We start from the raw sequence: 18,725 nt of genomic DNA, 5'->3' as shown, positions 1-18,725 counted from the left end.
CTCACTGATTGCACCATTCTAAAGAACGCTATGACTACCTACTTACTTAATATTATAGCTGGTAGGTTCAATAAACATCCAAACTCAAAAGAAATTCAAGGAAAATATGTTTATGTAGGTAATGTTTACTTCAGTAAGTTACTCATACATAGTCTACCTACCTACAGTTACCTATTACCTATTACGTATAAAGGAAAGAAGTAAAAATTTAAACTCAAAAAGGTACCAGCTGTATACTTACCTGCATGCATTGGTATGAGTAGGTATCTATCAAAATTGTAAAGGAAAACATATTCAAACGAGTAAGATTTTGTCCCATTGCCATCTTATGTATCCTAAAATATGTTACTTATCAAGCTACCCTTCCTCGCCTCGTTTTGGTTTTGTTGAGTAAACGCTCTCAAATTGAGTAGAAGTTTTAAAAATATTATTACTTAGGTACATCTATTTTATCGACAAATAAACCTTCCAGATGACCTAGAAAGTAATTTGAAAGCCAGCTGGATAATTAATTGTACATATTATGATACGATATGATACAAATAAAAGAAAAATATCTGAATAGCCAGCCAGATAGCCACAGTATTTTATTTTTCGAGCATAGCGACTACACCACTGGCGCCTTCTGAATTTATCATAGCAAACACTTTCCACCTCGGCACGCGCGCACGGGTCGACTTTTGTAACCAAGTCATTATCTCTCTAGGTGTAAAAGAAACAGACTAAATCACGGATAATACTACCTCGTCAACAAAAAAGTCACCCGTACGCGCGCCAACTTACTGTAAAAGTTACACACGCGTTGATATTTTACGCGTAGTTTCGTTATTTTTAACTTCCGTAGTCCTGATAAGGACCCTAAAAAAGGCCACACTAAACGTAACTTTAAACAAGTGTTCAACGCGCGTGTAATTCTTATTAGTAAGTAAGGGGGTGTTTATTTTACAGAAAAGAACTGAGCCTGCATTTTGCATGTGCAGGTGATAATTCCACACTATCATAACATAATAACTTCGTTGTTAGATGTATCATGTAATTATTATTTATATGTATAAGTATCTCTGGGGTATTTAAACGTTTATGTAATACATTATTACAATGATAACTATTTACATTATTTTACTATCAATCAACCAATTTCACTAAGACGATTAGGTATCGTCTAATGATAATAAGCCAAGATAAGTACCAAGTAAAAATGTAATTAAATGGTCTTGAATTACACAAACAGGCATGTAGATTAGCGTATTACTACTTTATATTGCTTGCCTTTGTAACAAATATTTTTGAACTTTATGAATTAATTACCTTAACTTTAAATAATTTATTCAGAAATAAAACTCCTCCATATTCATTGTAAGATAACAATTGAAGTTTTACTTATCTTGGTATTCAGTGATTATCGTGAGTGCGAAACGGTAAGTCCATAAATTTTATAAGTGCTGATATTGTGAAATAAAATATCTTGGTACTTTTAATCAGTTTTAACTCGTAGCTACTTATTTACTGGTATCAGTACGTACAAAAACATCAGCCAGCTGGCAATTTAAACTGTGTTCTACCTACTTATCTAGATAATAAGTAAAGTACGACTAACCAACAATATACTGTCGGCTACGCGTCTAGTGTATCTGTTTTGTAAAATTAAATTAAATACCGAAACATTAAATCAGACCTACGATATACCTTCCTACTATTTTATTTAAATCACTACCATTATCTCGGATTTTAATAAAAAAAATACATACAGTCGAACATAGAACCTCCTCCTTTTTTGAAGTCGGTTAAAAAAGTGGTATACATATATGTCAACGAAATTGTGAACTCTGTCAGTTTATAATATAACGCGTTAGATTGTAAACTAACAGTGGATTGTAATTTAACTACGTCAGATTATAATCTGACGGAATTCACAATTTTACGGTGACATATACAAACAAATACACAGTTGCGAGTCAGTTCAGAGTTCAGAGCCCCGATTACGGTAACTTTTAACGTCTCCAATCCAGACGCGTTTCTGATTCTGCAATACGATTGGTCAAAACAGCTGACGTACGCTGTTGAACGACCAATCGTATCGCAGAATCGATGAAGCGTGTCTGGATTGTAGACGTTAAAAGTTACCGTAATCGGGGCTCAGGTTGCGTAGTCAGCGCCCTATCCAACTCACAGTCACTGGTCACTGTGACTGAGTCACTATTAAATACTAGTGTACTACAACCACAGTCACTAAGTCACAGATTCAAAATTATAGATCTGTGCATGTCAAACTGTCAAAACCACAGAGCACTTATTTGTCAAAACATTACTTTTCTCTATGGTCAAAACTTTATTTACTTGATTTACTTGCTCAGTGAACTTTATTGTGGTTGTTATCATTGATAACAACAATCAAACAAAGTGCAAAGTTCGATTTATTGTACTCAACTCACAAATTAACTTTTAATTCAGTGTTCACTGCTGTGTTTTGTCTAGTTTTATCTGAACTTTTCACACGTTATTAGTTTTAATTGCCAATGACTGTAGGTACTTGCAAAGTTTAACAATTGCAACTTAATCTCGAAAATAATTTTATTTTAAATGATGTCTATCGCAGGACGTCTCTCCCAGCTTCTAAGAATAACTAGACCTATTCAGACTACATCGAGGTTAGTGAGCAGCAGTATGACCATTGACGGTAACACTATTTTGGCGGAAAGCTTGAAAAAGCAGGTAAGGTTTATTTCGATTTATTTTTTTCTGCAAAACTTCCCATGTAGGTACCTATCAATCGTTTTATAAAATGAATCATTAATGAAAGTGCAAACAGAAAGTAAGTGAAAGTGAGTAAAAAAATATGTAGTTAATGATTCCCTACTGTACAATGTTGAATAGAATCCAAAAAAATATTATTTTACTCATATGTCAATTACTTACTCATTTGTCCTTTTTATGTTTAATTCATTGTCATCGTCCATTCGTTAAACTCAAAACAAAAGAACAATAAAATTGGTTCATGAATGAAATTGATAGGTAACTGTCAAAAACCTACCTTTCACTCTACATCAATAATTAATTAACTCTGTAAAATATTAATTTATTCTCTTTTAATAGTTTCAATGTTTTTCAGGGGGTGGAATATGTTTTTGGGATAGTTGGAATCCCAGTAATTGAGCTGTCAATGGCATTCCAGTCGGCTGGTTTGAAATATATTGGCATGAGAAATGAACAAGCCGCAGCCTATGCCGCTCAAGCAATTGGTTATTTAACAGGTGCATCTAACAATGCATTTTATTAAACCTTCCTATTATATGCACAGAAATCGTTTTTATTTATTAGGATAATGAGAACAGTTCTTTAATACTTTGAATATCTATTGCCAGGAACACCTGGAGTTTGTCTTGCTGTCTCTGGGCCTGGCCTTCTTCACTGCATTGGGGGTATGGCCAATGCCCAAGTCAACTGCTGGCCTCTGCTTGTCATCGCAGGGTCCTGTCCTGAAGATCATGAGGGTATCGGCGGATTTCAAGAATGGCCACAGGTACACAGAGATTTTTACACTAAACTACATTATTTGTTAATTTTGTTGTAAACACAGTGTGGAAAAACTGTTTTCAAAGTGAATACCTACGCTATAATTAATTATTAACTTCTAATGTCAATCAAAAGTGATACAAGTAACAGACAAAAGGGCCCATCTCACTATATTATTGCTGTTTACTATAAGTATTACAGTATATTTATTTATTATTCTGTAGTATAATACTCTCTCTCACTCTCTTAATTTTCTATTATTATTAAATTACATTGTTTTTGTTATAAATGTAAGAAACTGTATTCTGTAGTTAAATAAATATTGCATGGTTTTTGAGTACAAAGTTCTTTAAAACAGGATATTAGGTGGACACTGTGTACCTATTGTTACAATATTTTGAAAAGCTATAACTATTATTAAAATTATGTTTAAAATTTTATAATAATTATCCCCAGGTGGAGGCCAGCCGTCCCTACTGCAAGTACGCAGGCCGGCCGCCGTCGGCGCGCCTGATCCCGCTGCACGTGGAGCGAGCGGTGCGCCTCGCCTCCGCCGGCCGGCCCGGCGTGTCCTACCTCGACATGCCCGGCACCTTGCTTACGGTGAGTTCAGTATAAAGGCGGAGGCCAGCTGTGTATCTGATCCCGCTGCACGTGGAGCGAGCGGTGCGCCTCGCCTCCGCCGGCCGGCCCGGCGCACGGTGGATCGCGCCCATACAAGGTGTTGGACATGGTGCTTTAAATGAAACTACTTAAAACAAGATTGATTTGCATATAAATTGAAAGATGAGACTTCATTCTATCAAATATCACTAATATCAAGTCATGATCTACTATCATAGTTATGTGGTGCGACCGTAAAGTGAACAAAGTCAAAATCATGGATTTTCTGACTTCTGTTTGTATTGTCAATTTATCCAATTTCGTTCACTGGTTTTATGTTATTACTTATTAATGTATTAGCTTATACCTTTATCTTAATCTGTGTGTTAAAATGAGTGCCTAAAAAACTTCTAGCTTGGCTATTTTGACGTATTTTTAAAAGGTATTTTTTTAAATGAAAACTGCGTGTTTTAGTTGACATCTTGGGCGATCTTTAACAAACCATGAATGAGAGATGATAGATGACAACGTGGGCGATATTATTACTCAGTTTTTAGACCCTTGTTCATCCATATTTTCGAGAAAATCACAAAAAACTAAATAAAAGCGCCTCATTTTTCCGCATAGCAAAATTAACTTAGGTAAAATTCGTTACACTAAAATAATGTCAGGTAAACCAAAGATGTTTATTTTGGTTTATGAGTTGTTTATCGTGTGCAATTCAGTAAAAATACTCATTAAAATGAAAAACCTCAAGTCAAATAGAGATTTGTATGCATTATTAAAAACCACGATGAAAGATCGCGCTAGTTCTTTAGCTAGGATACTAGAGCTGTTTTCGCATACACTCTCTTCAGATAAACAGAGGTAAGTACTAACGTAGTTAATACTTTATGAACATAAAGAAATACTATAAAACAGATATAGTAAAAAAATCATATTGTCATCATCTCAAAAGATTGTCGTTGAATTTAGTACATATATACCATACATACATTTTGTATGTATTTTTTTCTTAATTTATGATTGTGTTAGGTAGGTACTGAGTTACACATTTTATTTATCAGATAACTATAAAAAAAAAACAATAATTTCATTGACACTGTTTGTCGCAAGAAGATGTAGTGTCATTATAATGAGAACCAGTTTTTAGCTACAAACGTAGATTGGCTTAGGCAATCTGTTGATTGGAGTCAGTTTTGTAGTCCGCTAAGTCCCTATAAAATTGCATTAGTATGTATCTAACAGCTAACAGAATATAAAATCAAGCTCGACAAAATCGAACAAAGTGATTGTGTGCAATGAAAAATCAGGCGTTTGCAAAAACATTTCTTTCATAATTTTAACACTTAATGAGAATAAATTTAGAGTATTGTTAGATTATGTATCTAACAGTTAACAGAATATGAAATCAAGCTCGACAAAATCGAACAAAGTGATTGTGTGCAATGAAAAATCAGGCGTTTACAAAAATATTTCTTTAATAATTTTAACACTTAATGAGAATAAATTTAGAGTATTGTTAGACTATGTTACTCTTTAAATATGGAAACAGACCAAAATGAGTGAGTATTTGCTTTTAATTGAACAATAAATACAAGTTTTTCATCACTATATTTTAAGAATTTTTTTCACTTATATTAATTGCCATCTAATAAGTAAAATCTATCACATTAGAAAGATAAACTTGTCAACCTTACACTGTAAAAATTTGAAGTTACTACATTGACGCAATCTCATTTTATTTTAAAAACACTGAGTAAGGAAGCGATGTCCAACGCTTTGTATGGGCTCGATCCAGTGTGCGGCGTGTCCTACCTCGACATGCCCGGCACCTTGCTTACGGTGAGTTCAGTATAAAGGCGGAGGCCAGCTGTGTATCTGATCCCGCTGCACGTGGAGCGAGCGGTGCGCCTCGCCTCCGCCGGCCGGCCCGGCGTGTCCTACCTCGACATGCCCGGCACCTTGCTTACGGTGAGTTCAGTATAAAGGCGGAGGCCAGCTGTGTATCTGATCCCGCTGCACGTGGAGCGAGCGGTGCGCCTCGCCTCCGCCGGCCGGCCCGGCGTGGCCTACCTCGACATGCCCGGCACCTTGCTCACGGTGAGTTGAGTATACAGGCGGAGGCCAGCTATGCAGGTAGAACCCAATCGCTCGTCCTTTTCTCATGTGTTTAGTGTACACTTTTGAGGTAAGGCTTTGTGCACTTTGTATCGAGTTTGTGCACTTCAAAAAAACATGCCCGACACGTTGCTCACGGTGAGATTGCGCTCTTTGAAACATGCCCGACACATTGCTCACGGTGAATTTGCGCATATCGAAACATGGCCAGCGTGAGTTAGCACGGCACTCTCACGCGTGTTTGCTTGTGCTTGTGCACCTTATAGGGGAGAGTTCGGTATATTGTACCGCCGGGTAAATTGTACCACCCTCATATTTCGTAAAGTATTTACTGAATGTCTGTAATTGCAACACTCAGCGATACACAACTAAAATAGATTAATATCGGCCATGTGGTTTTTGCCGTGACAACAAACACTTGTGTTTTATTTTGAAAAGTATTTTTTCATTGTTTTCAAGTAACTTTTGACAATACATGTTTAGTTTGTAATTTTGTTAAATTTAATCACAGGGTGTTTCTAATATATTATTTAGAAGCGTAAATTAGTGTGGATTACAATTATTTGAAACATTTTTCGGTATTTATAAGCTATAGTTTTTACCGATTTTTTAAAAGCACTATCACTTAGTCGGCTAAATTGTACCACATCAAGTTGTATGGAACTTTACCAAAGGATTTTGAAATTTTTTTTAGTAAATAATATTTTGAAGTTATAATAGCGTAGTTATGTTTGACTAACAATAAATGAAAGCAAAAGACTGGCAAAGTAGATTAGGTACAAGTGTGCGTTACGATAATTGGAATTACAAAACTTGTACTGAAAATCGTGATAACGTGTAAAACAATATCAATTGTCTATGTTATTAACTACTGTTCCTTTTCGTTTCCTAATTTGTTAAGAATGTATCGTATAATATTTTGCTATAGTTTTTTTATAGGCTTGAAATTTATTGAAATCCAATTTAGTAACCCTGTGGTACAAATTATCGAACCGGTTGGCTAAATTGGACCGAAGTTCTGAACTCGTACTTTGTTGATTTGTGCTAAATTTACAACAATCATGTTAATTAATACTTATGAAATAGTAAGTTGAATAATGTATCTTTTATTATATACCATGGACATTAGCAAAAACAAAAGAAAACTATGTGTAAAATGGGATTGAAAAAAACTGGTCCAAATTAGCGGACTCTCCCTTACTATTTACAGCTTACACTATTATACCTATTAACAGAAGTCCGTTTTCTTTCAGGCCGAAGTAGACGAAGACAAAGTGCCAATGGACTTCTACCACGCCGACCCGGTGCAACTGGCGCACCCGAGCCCGGTACAAGTGGAGAAAGCGGCTGAGTTGCTGGCGAGCGCTCGCCGCCCGCTCATAGTCGTGGGAAAGGGCGCCGCCTACGCCCGAGCCGAGGCCGCCGTCAACCAGCTGGTAGGAGACACGAAGATACCAGTCCTGCCGACGCCTATGGGTAAATATTACCAATATTACGAGCCCGGTACTAGTGGGGCGAGCGGCTGAGCTGCTAGCGAGCGCTCGCCGCCCGCTCATAGTCGTGGGGAAAGGCGCCGCCTACGCCCGCGCCGAGGCCGCCGTCAACCAGCTCGTGGGAGACACCAAGATACCAGTCCTGCCGACGCCTATGGGTAAATAATAAATATTACGAGCCCCGTACTAGTGGAGAAAGCGGCTGAGCTGCTGGCGAGTGCTCGCCGCCCGCTCATAGTCGTGGGGAAAGGCGCCGCCTACGCCCGAGCCGAGGCCGCCGTCAACCAGCTGGTAGGAGACACGAAGATACCAGTCCTGCCGACGCCTATGGGTAAATAATAAATATAACCAATATTACGAGCCCCGTATTAGTGGAGAAAGCGCCTGAGCTGCTAGCGAGCGCTCGTAGCCCACTCATAGTCGTGGGGAAAGGCGCCGCCTACGCCCGCGCCGAGGCCGCCGTCAACCAGCTCGTGGGCGACACCAAGATACCAGTCCTGCCGACGCCTATGGGTAAATAATAAATATTACCAATCAGAATCGCTAAAATCAAGTGGCAGTGGGCGGGGCACATAGCTCGAAGAGCTGATGGCCGCTGGGGCAGGAAAGTTCTTGAGTGGCGACCACGAGCTGGAAGACGTAGCGTGGGCAGGCCTCCCACTAGGTGGACTGACGATCTGGTGAAGGTCGCGGGAGGTACCTGGATGCAAGCGGCGCAGGACCGGTCTTTGTGGAAATCCTTGGGGGAGGCCTTTGTCCAGCAGTGGACGTCTTTCGGCTGAAACGAACGAACGAACCAATATTACGAGCCCCGTACTAGTGGAGAAAGCGGCTGAGCTACTGGCGAGCGCTCGCTGCCCGCTCATAGTCGTGGGGAAAGGCGCCGCCTACGCCCGAGCCGAGGCCGCCGTCAACCAGCTCGTGGGAGACACTAAGATACCAGTCCTGCCGACGCCTATGGGTAAATAATAAATATCACCAATATTACGAGCCCCGTACTAGTGGAGAAAGCGGCTGAGCTACTGGCGAGCGCTCGCTGCCCGCTCATAGTCGTGGGGAAAGGCGCCGCCTACGCCCGAGCCGAGGCCGCCGTCAACCAGCTCGTGGGAGACACCAAGATACCAGTCCTGCCGACGCCTATGGGTAAACACAAAAACTTAATCCCTAGTGGTCACCTTATGTCATCACACGTTGGCCCCGACTCATCCCCATACTTGGTAACTTCAGCTTGCACCACGGCTCTTTGACCTGTGGTGCTTCTACTGAGCGCATCTTTTTTTAATAGTATCAGGCAAAGGCGTAGTACGTCTTACATGTTTTTTTTTTATAATCAGGCAAAGGCGTAGTCCCCGATTCATCCCCATACGTGGTGACTTCAGCTCGCACCACGGCTCTTTGACCTGTGGTGCTTCTACTGAGCGCATCATTTTTTACCTACTTTGCTAAGCTATTTTTTTTAATAGATATCAGACAAAGCCATAGTACTGATGAGTCTTACGTGTTTTTTTATAATCAGGCAAAGGCGTAGTCCCCGACTCGTCCCCGTACGTGGTGTCGTCAGCTCGCACCACGGCTCTGTTGCACGCCGATGTGGTTCTTCTACTGGGCGCGCGGCTTAACTGGATGCTGCATTTCGGCCAGCCACCGCGGTATGCGCCTGACGTCAAAATCATACAGGTTTGTCCTATTACTGTTTTGAAAGAAAAAAAAGAAAGAAATAATGTTTATATAGTACCAAAAATAAATAAACTTATACTTGTATTATACTAGGTATATTGTTTAGTTAATAGATTGTCACAACTGAGATCAGGAGCAATCATTTGTGAACCCGCGCCTCAGAAGACGCGGAGCGGAGTTGTGCGGAACGAAGACAAAAAGTGGAAATAACTAAATCTGATTGGTTATTCAACATACTTCTCGTCTTCGCTCCGCTTTGGTGGAAACCGGTCCTCAGACGCTCAATTGAAGGCTGCACTGTCTTTATCAACATATAATTATTTAATAAAATATTCGTTCTAGGTGGACATAAGCCCCGAAGAATTCCACAACAGCGTCAAATCTGAGGTGGCTGTGCACTCTGACATCAAGCCATTCGTCGAGGCTTTGAGCCAGAAGCTAGCACAAAAGAAAGTGACACTCCAACCATCTAGCAACGACTGGTGGCAGCAGCTCAAGAAGAAACAAGACACCAACGTTGCCTTTGTTGAGGTGAGACTTCTTTTTTTTCCCCATAAAGCTTCGTGCGGCTTATTACATTTAGCCAGTGTCTAGTAAAAGATATTTGCATTTACCTGCACATGAAATACGAATAATTTAATGATGATGATACCGCATTAAGGTTTAGCAGCAAAGCCATCTTCCAGCGATAGTAATGTACTCGTACTGCTCCTGACAAATGAATGTGTCATCTCGCCTGTAGTCGAGTTAGCAGCGTGTTTATTATAAAGTATAATATAATTATAACTTACCTGTCTTATTTAAGAGTTAGGCCTAAGATAAAAGACATGTAAGGAACCACTTACTTAAATGCTGCTTTTTACATTCATAGGCAAAATCTTTATCAAACATTTAAATTCACTTCCCCAGGCCCAAGCGAACCAGAAGACAGTGCCGCTGAACTACTACGCAGTATTCAAGACCGTGCAGGCGAATATTCCCGCCAATTCCATAGTAGTGAGCGAGGGAGCCAATACTATGGACATCGGCCGCGGGATATTACTCAACGACCTGCCGCGACACCGACTCGATGCCGGCACCTTCGGGACTATGGGGGTACGTTGCCTCTACTACGGTCTATGGTCCACATTGTCCCTTAGCACATGTCACCATAGGGGTACGCCGCCGCTGCTATGGTCTTTGCACCTTTGGTCGGGTCTATGGGGGTTCGTTACCTCTACTAATGGTCTATGGTCCCTTAGCACACGAAACCATGTGGTGTAACATCCCCGCTGACTCCACAGTAACGAAAGGGGTCAACACTATGGACATCGGCCGCGGGATCCTACTCAACGACCTGCCGCGACACCGTCTGGATGCCGGCACCTTCGGGACTATGGGGGTACGTTGCCTCTACTATAGTCTTTCGACATTGTCCCTTAGCACACCGCACCATATGAGTACGGTTTTTTGTCAGGAAATGCAATAATAGCAGATAGGTGGTAAAGTGGTAACTAGTGGATTATGAGGATTTCTATGCCAAAAGGGCGGAGCCTTGGCCCTTGTTAGGTAGAGTAATCGGTCAGCTAGCCTTTGATAATAAGTCCCAAATTATAACAGTACGTGCAGACGTGCCTATATTCTTTAAGAAACCAACTGCTTTTTCAAGCAAGAGCTGAAAATCAGTGTTCTGCCACTTATTAGAGCAGTGTCTACACTGAACTCTCTGCTTTTTTGCATCGCTGCGGCACAAACTAAGGTGTAAACCTTAGTGCATGATTTTCTTTTTTTTTATCGCTTGTAATGTAACTATTTTTCTGCTACTCCTACTTTTTGCTTATTGTGTATCAATGTGTTTTGCAAAAAAACCTTTTATCTATCACCTGGGAAACTAAATTAATTTATACGCACCTACAATATAAAATCTCTTTTACACAGGTGGGCCCCGGTTTCGCTATCGCAGCAGCGATGTGGTGTCGTGACTACGCGCCCGGGAAACGAGTGGTTTGCGTCGAAGGAGACTCCGCTTTTGGATTCTCTGGTAATTATCTAATTAACGTTTCTTCTTCAATAAAAACGGCTTGCTTGCTTAGATATACATACTATAATATGAAGCTATTGAGAACAAAAATATTGTACCTTAAAGTTATGGTTACTATACTTACTATCACAACCTAATTGGAACCAAACGAAAGGAAACAAATGTACGATGAACGTTGTAATTAAATGCTCATTTTGTTTGCGATTTTAAGTTATTAACATTATTATGTTTTTGTTTAAGGTATGGAAATCGAAACCATGTTCCGTTACAAACTGCCTGTAATAATAGTGATAGTCAACAACAACGGAATTTACAGTGGATTTGACAAAGAAACCATGGAAAGTATCCAATCTTCTGGTGATGTAACACAGTGGTAAGTATCACATACACTAGGATCAAGATAGCTGTAAAAATATTTTACACTAGCTTTCCGCCCGCGGCTTCGCCCGCGTGGAATTTTGTTTGTCACAGAAAAACTATATCGCGCGCGTCCCTGTTTCAAAAACCGGGATAAAAACTATCCTATATCCTTTCCCGGGACTCAAACTAAGGTAAACCGACAGTCATTGGACAAAACAACCCTTGAATTTTCTTAAAATGAATATTCCTTCAAATACAATGAATATTCCTTAAAAAAACGCCCTTTTATCTCCATCAGTCGGAATCTCTCAGTTGTTGAAATAGAAATGCTATTTTTAATTCAGTAAATACTGTCCAATAACTTTCTTAAGTGTGCAATGACTGGCAGTTTACCCTATCTCTATGCCAAATATAATCAAAATCGGTTCAGTGGTTTAGGCGTGAAAGCAAGACAGACAATCATTATTTAATTTTGTTTAAATGGTTTCTTTAACGTTCACTCTCCCTACAAGTGATATCCATTGATTACAGCACTCCACCAACCTCCCTAAGCACGGAGGTGCGTTACGAGAAAATGATGGAAATGTTCGGAGAGACCGGCCATTTCTGCCGGACGGTCGAGGAGATCCAGGCCGCGCTCAAGCACGCTGCGACGGTCACCGACCGGCCGACCATCATCAATATCGCCATCAACCCGCAGTCCAGCAGGAAGCCGCAAGACTTCAACTGGCTGACTGAATCTAAGCTTTAAACAAATGACTGTTTATCTTAGAGTAGGCGCACACCGTTTATTTTTCGTCGGCCGATAGTTTAGTCGGGCTGTTGATCAGTATTGGCATGTATGGGAGTGCGCACACTACGCCGATTCGATTTGGCCGATTCTTCATATAATTTGAAATCGGGCACAACTATCGGCCAACTAAAAATCAACGGTGTGCGCCTACTACTCCTGGCTGAGTTGCACCACCTAACTTTGACCGTAACTTTAACGATCGGTGTTTTTTGTATGGAGTTTGACAGATTTTTGTCTAAGTTAAAGTAAGATAGTGCAACCCAGCTATAAAGTACAAATATTCACGGTTTATTTTGTTTTTTTTTTATTACAGCAACTTATTGGTTGTGGAGATATTTAAAGGCAAAAGTCAGATGTTAAATTTTTTTCCCAAAAAAAACATTAGTCATAGTCATTAGAACAAAGTTCCATGAGAAGTATGAGAACATACCTTTTTGTACTCTATTATAAGATATTTAACGTTTTATATTCTCTCAGTTCATATTTTTCAAGAGGTGGGATTTGTCTCGTCGCGTTCGGTATCTCGAAAGGAAAATAACCCGCATGGTTGCGGCCAGCCATCGTCAACAGTAAAGTGCATAAATCGACTTGAGCAATTGTTCAATTGAGGGCCAATTGGTGAGCTATTTTCACACTTGTAGGCCAGATTGGCCACCCTAACTCCTGTTCTAGCAATATGAGCTGAGATTTCAACGTTATGTACCTTGCACTAGTATTGTAACTACTACTATTATTTTGAAATTGGTCAAAAATTGTATGGTGCTCAACATTAATGAAATTATGTTTATGTTGATTATTTTTATATATTTTTTATACCTGAAGTGATATAATCTACTTAAGGCATTTCTACTAATGATAAGCATTTATTTTTATTTTAAGTATACCAAAATAATTGTTGGCAATGGCATCAAAAATATATCAGATTGATCATGGTGTAGGGTTTGTAATAATGAAAGATAAATCACTTGATATTGTCTGTATTTGAGTCATATTTATGTCATCACAATGTTTGTATAGTGAACTTAAAAATATTATATTTAATATATTATAAACTAAATCCCTGTATTTTCTTTAAATCTGCTGAACGCAATTAATCTGCTGGTTTCACAGTAATGGTTGTCCAAAGCAACATAATATGAGCAGTAAGATTTTCTTCACATTTTGCTTAAGCAGCCGATCAAGAAATTCTCTATCACAGTTTGGGCTGGAACAATAAAAATATTAACATTTTAAATACCTATACAATTTACCAAGAAACCCGAAACATGAACAAAATTATTTCCTTAAGTTTGTGATAACATAACTTACCCAATTTACAATTATTAGTGGTAGTCAAAGTGTAAGCATCCTGGTCATAGTCATTTGTGAGGGTGAGATCAGCTCCTCTGACGAGAAGCTCATTGCAAGTGTAGGGAAAATCTGCTGCGGCAGCATACATCAGTGCAGTGCTACCAGACTGAAAGAAATATCAGGTCTGTGAGTAAAGGCTGAATAATTTACATTTTGATTTGTAAATTTTGAATGATCCTCAATCTCATTAGATCACCAAATACAAAATGTCAAAAATTTTCGAAAAAAAGTTTTAGAGATAAAATTGCCTTGTCATATTACACAGTAAATTGATCATTAGCAGGGAACCATTATTTATTTATTATTATAAACTTATACAGAAACCTAACAAAATTCATGAACATGTTAAATTGATTCAAGGTACAAGTTAATGACTCATCTGTAACTTACATCATCTTGTATGTCAGCATCTGCCCCTTCATTCAAAAGAAACTTGACAATTTCATGGTGCCCGCCTGCGGCAGCCAAGTGGAGTGCAGTCTCCCCTTCAGGCCCCCGCACGTTAACATTGGCACCACTCCTGAACAATACCAATACATATTGACTACAATATTATTAGTGACTACAAACCTACTACCAAATGTTAACCTTTTGAACGCCATTGACAACTATAGTTGCAAAACGGTCCCGTAACTAAGACGCCATTGGCAACTAAAGTTGTCTAAATTTTGCTGCTTTTTCAACAATATTTTTGTTTTTTACAGGACGCCCTAGAGACTGTTAATTGCGTTTTAAACATTCTTAATAATGTTAAAATACATTATAAATTAAAATTTGTGTAATAAATTTAGTCAGTAAATGTGAAAAATGACTTTAAAGTTAGTATTGAATTCTTACGATTTTGTCACTTGTTACGGCGCCAATGACCACTTTAGATGTCAGCTAGTGATGGGGTAATATCGTATATTTTAACCTAAGGAATGTGCTCATTTAGATAATCATATTGTAATAATCAAATAAAAACACTTAGTAATTCAGTATTATTATTTAATATTTGAAATCAACTGAATGTCACTTTCACATAATTTTGACGAAAATTTAATATTTCAGCACTTTTTTCAGTATTCTGGCGACGGGCAACTTGAATCTATACTGCGTTCTCCTCTAACTTTACGAATGAAGTCAATTATTTTTACGAAAACTAAGGAGCGATCCTCTGGTGGTACCTTCTCCATTTCAAACGCTATTAAAGCAGCAAAGCTTTCGTTCCGCGGATCACGAGGATGTGAATTGAAAAAGTGTGCATCGTCAACATTTATCATAACGGCACGGATGTCGTCCTCGCTGACTTTAATATATTGAACATAGCTGCTATCTGTTTGTGAAGCTTTGTCTTCGCTGGTTTTTAGTTTTCGTTTTCTGGGATACAAAATTGATGGGGAACTTTGGCGTTCCTCCTGACTGGCTTCAATAATATCAGAATTTGTATCTTGTAACAAAACGATTACACTTGGTATCTTGAACCACAAGACGTTAAAACCACGAAACTATTTTCTTGTAATGATGTGCGTAACTAATTTATTAAAACTGACCGCCTTGAACCACTGCCTGAACTCAATAAACGTTAATACTACGAGTATTATCGATAAGTAGGTATACCCTTCTAGACGTTTCTAGTTTTTTTTAAATCATGGTCATCCCTACGCCATGGGCAACTATAGTCGCCCGCTTATGACGTCATAAGCGAAGCTAATAAACAGATAGTGATGTGAATATTATGTCGGTAAGTCAATATTTTCTTTTTTCACTACTACCTTCCAATACAAAGCAGAAGTCTCTGAATGCCGTTTACCAGTAGTTCCCGAGATTAGCGCGTTCAAGTAAACAAACAAACAAACTCTTCAGCTTTATAATATTAGTATAGAGTATAGATATTAGTATCCTACTAATATTTCCTACTAATATTATAAAGGCGAAAGTTTGTGTGAATGTATAGATGTATGTTTGTTACTCTTTCACGCAAAAAGTACTGAACGGATTCATGACTGATATGGATGATACTACAGTATCATTGTTTATAGAGTAACTAGCTTTTGCCCGCGGCTTCACCCGCCGTGAAATTTCGTTTGCCACAGATCGTCATAAATTATAGTCTATAACATGTTATTCTGGGTTATAAACAACTAGCTTTCCGCCCGCGGCTTCGCGCGCGTTGACTACATTATCTACATATTTTACGGAATCCTATTTTTTCCAAAATAAAATTTAGCCTATTTACTCGTGGATAATGTAGCTTTCGAATGGTAAAAGAATTTTTAAAAACGGTCCAGTAGTTTTTGAGCCTATTCATTACAACCAAACAAACTAAGTTTTCCTCTTTATAATATTAGTGTAGATAATACTGTAAAGTATCATCAAAATCCGTTTAGTAGTTTTTGCGTGAAAGAGTAACAAACATCCAGACATCCAAACTTTATAGAGTAACATAAAGGCTATAATGACGATCTGCGGGTGTTACTAATTTCACGCGGGCGAAGCCGCGGACAAAAGCTAAAAAAAAAGCGGGTGTCGTAAGAGGCGACTTAGGGACTACACATCAAACAGAGAAAAGCTAGTAGATTATAATATTAATTATAGATAGATTCATCGATATAATAATTATGTATTTTTCCAACTCTATTTTTTTATAAAAACATTTATTTGGGGACGCCGTAGACAACTATAGTTGCCAAATAGTGTTGTGAACTTTACCTTGTAATGACATGAAAATTTAGAAGGTTTTTATTTTTTTCTTATTGTATTTTATAGATTAGAAATAAAATCTGTTCGAAACTGTTATGAAATTGTGTTTTATTGCAGTTCAGTTCGTAGTTATTACTGTTAATCACCCCAAATTCCAAAAAATACCTAATCAATACTTGTGGATGTCCCATCACTAGAGAAAATCACTATCACAGGAAATTTTACTAAGCTTGGCGTCGGGCGTGAAGTGACGTAAAAAGGGGCTGGCGTGCAAAAGGTTAAGAAACAAATATAAACTGATGCTTAACAAATTTTATCAATCAGCCCACACATACATACATCATAAGCTAAAAATAAGAGTTTGATAATAACTAAACATGTGAAATGTTTTCTTACTGAGATAAACAGCCAGACATGAGTAATTGTCCAGAGGTTAAACAACAAGACCTAGGGCAGTGATAAAGTTTGTCAATAAGGATGGAAATACCTAGATCTACCCTTAAGTTGACACAAAGGAACAAAGGAAGTGAAGAGTTCTTACCACACAAGATCCTGGCAACTGTTTAACTGTCCATAGCTCGCTGCCCAGTGTAAAGCAGTGAGCCCATGTTCGTCGGTGATATCGACATACTGCTCCAGTTTCAAGTCGTCACGAGTTATTTCTCCTCGGCCAGCCTTCGCGTGTAAGCTACAATCTGGCTGGGGCAGCTCGGGGACGCGCGCCTGCGTGTTACCTACGAGTGCGACCTTGATAATTACTCAATGGAAATCCACCGAAGGCAGCCAGTAGTAATCAATAATACATCGCAATAGCTATTATTCAATCTACAATCACTTACCTCTCTGTAAATTAGTCAAAGCGGTGCACTGAACAGATTTGTAGTAAGGCGTAAATGCACTTTTACGCACACCGTTTAAATTAGGAGCCCATCTCTGATAGCCCCCACTGCCACTTTTACTACTATCTTGACTTCCCGAATCAAATTCATATTTGTAACTATCCCAATTCTCCTGCTTTATATCAATATTTTTCTCTTCGTGTTTGACAGAAACGGACTCCTCCATTTTCTTTCCCGTTTTGAGTTTTCCTTTTCTTGTTGTTTTTCTTTCGTTCAACGAGCGAGACAGACTGACAGCTAGGAAGAAGGACAACAAAGCTAAAATGACCATTGACGTATGTGTATAGTATGGAACGGGCATACCTATAAAATAAACGTGCTTGGTAAGAACACGATTTGGGAAAGAAACATGAGCGCAATATTATTAGGCAATCATAGAGGAATTTTGGTTAGATTCTCTAAGTAGGCAATCAGATAATAAACATTTTGGTTTACTCGAAATATTTGTCAGCTGACTGACTACCTATTTTACGGCCATGTTCCTTTCCTACTTTCCTAAAACGTATAACAAACACGGTCGATTTAAGTTGTTGCAGTGAAAACGTGTTACGTACGAAGCAGTGGATAAAAACGCAACAGCGTTTGTCATCGTGCGTCCCTTCCTACAGCGGCATTCGAAACTATGTAAGGCCCAGAGCCCCGATTACAGTAATTTTTAACGTCTCCAATCCAGACACGCTTCTCGATTCTGCGATACGATTGGTCAAAACAGCTGACGTACGCTGTTGAACGACCTCCACCTTCTCCTTTCCTCGAAGCTTCTCCAGTTGCGCTCCGTTTTTCATTCCAGCTGAGGTGCAAATTCGGGATTTGTCAAAACAGCTGATGTTCGTTCGTCATCCGGGCACGGGCGTGATCAGAGCCCCGAGCCCCGATTACGGTAACTTTTATAACGTCTACAATCCAGACGCGTTTCTGATTCTGCGATACGATTGGTCAAAACAGCTGACGTACGCTGTTGAACGACCAATCGTATCGCAGAATCGAGAAGCGTGTCTGGATTGTTGACGTTAAAAATTACCGTAATCGGGGCTCCGATTACGGTAATTTTTAACGTCTACAATCCAGACGCGTTTCTGATTCTGCAATACGATTGGTCAAAACAGCTGACGTACGCTGTTGTACGTATTGGAGATGTTAAAAATTAGCGTAATCGGAGCCCCGATTACGGTAACTTTTAACGTCTACAATCCAGACACGCTTCTCGATTCTGC

At 39.1% G+C, this 18,725-nt stretch overlaps 2 protein-coding genes across 2 annotated transcripts; one reads left to right on the top strand and one right to left on the bottom strand.

Annotated features, from left to right (window-relative positions):
• Positions 1 to 2,343: 2,343 nt before the first annotated feature.
• Positions 2,344 to 13,637, top strand: LOC135078882 (2-hydroxyacyl-CoA lyase 1). Its single transcript, XM_063973456.1, has 11 exons — positions 2,344 to 2,712; positions 3,110 to 3,251; positions 3,363 to 3,520; positions 3,970 to 4,116; positions 7,491 to 7,713; positions 9,247 to 9,407; positions 9,750 to 9,938; positions 10,317 to 10,502; positions 11,325 to 11,427; positions 11,668 to 11,800; positions 12,319 to 13,637. The coding sequence occupies exons 1-11, from the start codon at positions 2,581 to 2,583 to the stop codon at positions 12,536 to 12,538; spliced, it is 1,794 nt and encodes a 597-aa protein (XP_063829526.1). The 5' UTR covers positions 2,344 to 2,580; the 3' UTR covers positions 12,539 to 13,637.
• Positions 13,542 to 17,753, bottom strand: LOC135078878 (DNA-binding protein RFXANK-like). The gene is made up of 5 exons (XM_063973453.1): positions 17,452 to 17,753; positions 17,154 to 17,346; positions 14,321 to 14,450; positions 13,889 to 14,036; positions 13,542 to 13,784 (listed from the first exon to the last, which is right to left on the bottom strand). The coding sequence occupies exons 1-5, from the start codon at positions 17,675 to 17,677 to the stop codon at positions 13,735 to 13,737; spliced, it is 747 nt and encodes a 248-aa protein (XP_063829523.1). The 5' UTR covers positions 17,678 to 17,753; the 3' UTR covers positions 13,542 to 13,734.
• Positions 17,754 to 18,725: the final 972 nt, after the last annotated feature.

This window comes from Ostrinia nubilalis, chromosome 15 (genome assembly GCF_963855985.1).
Source record: "Ostrinia nubilalis chromosome 15, ilOstNubi1.1, whole genome shotgun sequence".
Taxonomy (NCBI): Eukaryota; Metazoa; Arthropoda; class Insecta; order Lepidoptera; family Crambidae; genus Ostrinia; species Ostrinia nubilalis.
The sequence above is the reverse complement of the archived record's forward strand: the minus strand, read 5'-3'. Positions and strand labels throughout refer to the sequence as shown.

What these genes read in the sequence shown, in the direction of transcription:
- LOC135078882 (XM_063973456.1), top strand. Translation starts at nt 2,581, where the DNA reads ATGATGTCTATCGCAGGACGTCTCTCCCAGCTTCTAAGAATAACTAGA. An exon ending in AGTCCTGCCGACGCCTATGG is followed by an intron (nt 7,714 to 9,246) that starts GTAAATATTACC and finishes TTTTATAATCAG; the next exon opens with GCAAAGGCGTAGTCCCCGAC. An exon ending in TCTGGTGATGTAACACAGTG is followed by an intron (nt 11,801 to 12,318) that starts GTAAGTATCACA and finishes CATTGATTACAG; the next exon opens with CACTCCACCAACCTCCCTAA.
- LOC135078878 (XM_063973453.1), bottom strand. Translation starts at nt 17,677, where the DNA reads ATGGAGGAGTCCGTTTCTGTCAAACACGAAGAGAAAAATATTGATATA. An exon ending in TTTGACTAATTTACAGAGAG is followed by an intron (nt 17,347 to 17,451) that starts GTAAGTGATTGT and finishes TCGCACTCGTAG; the next exon opens with GTAACACGCAGGCGCGCGTC. An exon ending in CACTAATAATTGTAAATTGG is followed by an intron (nt 13,785 to 13,888) that starts GTAAGTTATGTT and finishes TTATTGTTCCAG; the next exon opens with CCCAAACTGTGATAGAGAAT.